General features: G+C 37.3%; 2 protein-coding genes across 2 annotated transcripts; both read left to right on the plus strand.

The window, feature by feature from the left end:
- The first annotated feature begins 727 nt into the window (after positions 1–727).
- LOC129892971 (uncharacterized) lies at positions 728–1273 on the plus strand. Its single transcript, XM_055968475.1, has one exon. It carries the CDS (start codon positions 728–730, stop codon positions 1271–1273), a length of 546 nt encoding a protein of 181 aa, XP_055824450.1.
- A 324-nt stretch (positions 1274–1597) lies between these two features.
- On the plus strand, positions 1598–2351 carry LOC129892976 (uncharacterized). Its single transcript, XM_055968477.1, has 2 exons — positions 1598–1725; positions 2150–2351. The coding sequence occupies exons 1-2, from the start codon at positions 1598–1600 to the stop codon at positions 2349–2351; spliced, it is 330 nt and encodes a 109-aa protein (XP_055824452.1).
- Positions 2352–3802: the final 1451 nt, after the last annotated feature.

Here is a 3802-nt window from a genome sequence, read left to right on the forward strand (position 1 = left end):
GTGGAGCTAATCTAGAGTCTATCAGCTTTTTGGAGAATACTCAAAGAGGTGGAATGCACCACAATTATGAAAACACCTATAGTACAAGTTGGAGGAACCATCCTAACTTCTTTTGGTGTGGTAACCAGGCTTAGAATTAAAGTCAGAACTAGTACAAACCACAGGGTGGTGGACAACTATATCAGCATCAGGGCTAGGATAATCAGCCGAGAAGAAAATAGGGAAATATGAGTATAGAAAAGATGCTAAAACAAATCATGGTTGATCGAGCCAGGTTAGTTGTAGATGTACACAGTAATCTGCTGGCTACCCCAAATTTAGAGAAGTAGTTTGGGTAGTTTGTAAGTGCACAAAACTCTCTCCTATAAGGGGGTTTGACAGGTAACACTGACCCAACCCCAAAAATTAAATATTGTGAGTATTCGTAGTGGTCATCAAATAGAGAGTTGGATTCTAAAATTAAAATGAAAATAGATAAAGGAAATATGGTTGATGAATCTGGGCCGAGTGAGCTAAGATTTATTAATGAGCCAAGAGCAAAACCACTTCCTCCATTTCCATAAAAGTTTAAAAAGCAAAAAGAGGATGAATGCTTTGGTAAGTTTAGTGAACTCCTTAAGCATGTACTGGTTAACACTTTTAATTGATGTTTTATAGGAAATTCCTAAGTATGTCAAATATGTGAAAGATATTTGTAGCTACCAAGAGCAGGTTGGCTGAATATGAAATGGTAGCACTTACTGATGAGTGTATCTCCAGAATTCAAAATAAGCTACCTACCAAGTTGAAATATATTATGAGTTTCATAATGCAAATCACAATTAATAAGTACATCAATGCAAGAAGGTTATATGATTTGGGTGTAAGTATCAACTTGATGCCTATATCCATATTTCAAAAACTGGGCCTCAGAAAGATAAAGCCTACTACTATAATATTGCAACTGGCAGACCGTACAGTGGCTAGGCCTAATGGTATTATTGAGAATGTCTTAGACCAAGTGGGAACTCTCATCTTCCCTGTGCACTTTGTTATCTTTGATTTTGAGCCTGACCAAGAAGTTCTATTCATTCTGGGACGTCTTTTGTTAGCAACTGGAGGACCCTTGATTGATGTGGTTGTTGGTAGACTGACAATGAGGGCCTATGAAATGGTCGAGGTCTTTGATGTTTACAAGGAAATGAAGTTGTCTACTGTCTATGAAGAGATCTCAGGAATTATAGTTACTGAAGAAGACATAGCAGCTCAGTATGTTACAATAAAGGACCTATAGAGAGAGTGATAATTGGACAGGATATAGAAGGGTATGTTGAACTGCAGCAGTTATCAAGTATGCTAGATGTTCCTATTATGAGTGAAGTCTTGGGACCTCCTACCTAGCCCTTAATTGAAAAAGTGCCTAAATTGGAGCTAAAAGTTGTCCCCTTCTATCTCAAGTATGTGTTTATTAGGTGCTAATAGAACTTTACCATAATCCTTTCTGCAGATTTATTAAAAGTACAAGTTGAAGCATCTCTGGATGTATTAAAAAGGAGGAAGAAGGTTATAGGCTAACATATATGGCACTAGCCTAACCTTGTACATGCACAAGATAATCATGGAGGAAGGTCATAATCTGAGTGCAGAACCTCAGTGCAGGTTAAATCTGATTATGAAGGATATGGTGCGGAAAGTGGTCATTAAGTTGCTTGATGCAGGAATTGTGTACCCCATCTCTAACAGCAAGTAGGTCAGCCTAATTCAGTATTTGCCTAAAAAAGGAGGCATGACATTGATCACCAACGAAAATAATGAACATATTCCAACAAGTATAGTCACAGAGTGGCGCATATACATCGAATACAAGTAATTAAATAAGGCCACTAGGAAGGACAACTACCCATTTCCTCAGGGCAGGAGTGTTACTATTTTTTGGATGGCTATTTAGGATATAATCAAATTTGTGATTGCTCCAAAGGATTAGGAGAAGACTATATTCAATTGTCCTTATGGTACATATGCCTTCAGCACTGTGTAATGCCCCAGCTACATTACAGAGATGTATAATGGCCATTTTTCATGACATGGTCGAAGACTTTGTAGAGATATTCATGGATGACTTCTTAGTTTTTAGGGAGTATTTTGATAGATGTTTACAAAATTTGTACAGGGTGCTTGCAAGATGTGAAGAAACTTATCTTGTCCTAAACTGGGGAAAATGCCATTTTCTAGTGAAGGTGGGGATTTTGTTTGGCAATAAGGTTTCTAAGAAAGGGCTCAAAGTTGATTGTGCCAAGGTAGAGAAGGTGATTGAGAAGCCTCCCCCTACAGTCTCTGTAAAAGGGATGACAAAATTTCCTTGGTCACACTAGGTTTTACAAAAGAATTATCAAGGATTTCTCTAACACTGCAAGATCTATGTGTAGTCTACTACAAAAGGAGGTTAAATTTTACTTTGATGAGCAATGCATTAGATATTTTAAGGCCTTGAAGAACAACTTGATAAAAGGCCCAGTACTATGTTCTCCAAGTTGGGAGCTTCCTTTTGAATTGATGTGTGATGCAAATGATGTAGCAGTAGGTGCAGTCCTGGGTTAAAGGAAGGAGAAATTATTTCACTCTATCTATATGCGAGAAAGACACTGGATGCAACTCAATCCAACTACACAGTGACAGAGAAAGAAATGTTGGTCCATCTCTATGCATTCGACAACTTCAGCTCTTTGTTAGTAGGGACTAAAGTTTTTGTTTATACTAACTATGCAGCTATCACGTACATTTTCAATAAAAAGGGTGCAAAGTCGTGAATAATTAGGTTGATTCTATTTCTTCAAGAGTTCAACATAAAATTTAAGGATCACAAGGGGTATGAAAATAAAATTAATGATCCCATGTCCAGGTTGGAGAGTTCGTCCCATGTTGGTGAACAAAGGCAGATTCAAGAAGAGTTCTTTGATGAACAATTGTTAGCTTTAGTGGTGACTGAATTACCTTCTTATGCACATATTTTCAACTACTTGATGAGTTGAGTATTTCCACTTGGGGAAACTAACCAATAAAGGAAATGTCAAGACCCGAATTCGGGTCATAATGGCGCCTATCATAACCCTCGATTAGGCAAGCTAAACCCAAGATAAGGGGAAGACAAATCTCAATCTAATTAAATAATTGATAACATAAGAAGGCGGAATAAAAATAATATAACACAAAAAAGTCATGCCAAGGTATAGATATGTAAATAGATACAAAATATATAAAAGGTTTGATAGTGACCAAAAAAAATGATGAACTGACACTAGACCGAACCCCGAACCTGGTGTCACCTATAAATGAGCTACTAAGTACAAAAGGTGAAACAATGTATAAATATACAATACATATATGACTGCCCAAAATACAAAATATAAGTAAGAGTAAAAGAGGGAACGTAGCAAGTCTCTGAACGCTGGGAGGTCACCACAATCTGGAACTTGCACCGCCACGGATGATCAGGCGCGTGCTGAGGGTTGCTCGAATAGGGAGCTACATCAAAAAGATGAAGAAGTGAAGTATGAGTCTCAAAACACAGGGTACCCAGTAGGTATCATTGGCCAACCAAGCTCAAAAGTAATAAAGTATATAATAAAAAGCACGATGATACTAATAACAATGATTGAAGAATACAAATGACAAATACGGGAAAAGGGGCACAGGAATAATCATACGACAGTCAAGCAAATCCGACCAATCAAGTAAGTACATAAATAATCCCATCTGATAAAAATACCAAAAGAATACTCAATGCAAACTCGTAGCTAAGGCTCAATATCCTCAAAAATATCAT

This window comes from Solanum dulcamara, chromosome 1 (assembly GCF_947179165.1).
Source record: "Solanum dulcamara chromosome 1, daSolDulc1.2, whole genome shotgun sequence".
Taxonomy (NCBI): Eukaryota; Viridiplantae; Streptophyta; class Magnoliopsida; order Solanales; family Solanaceae; genus Solanum; species Solanum dulcamara.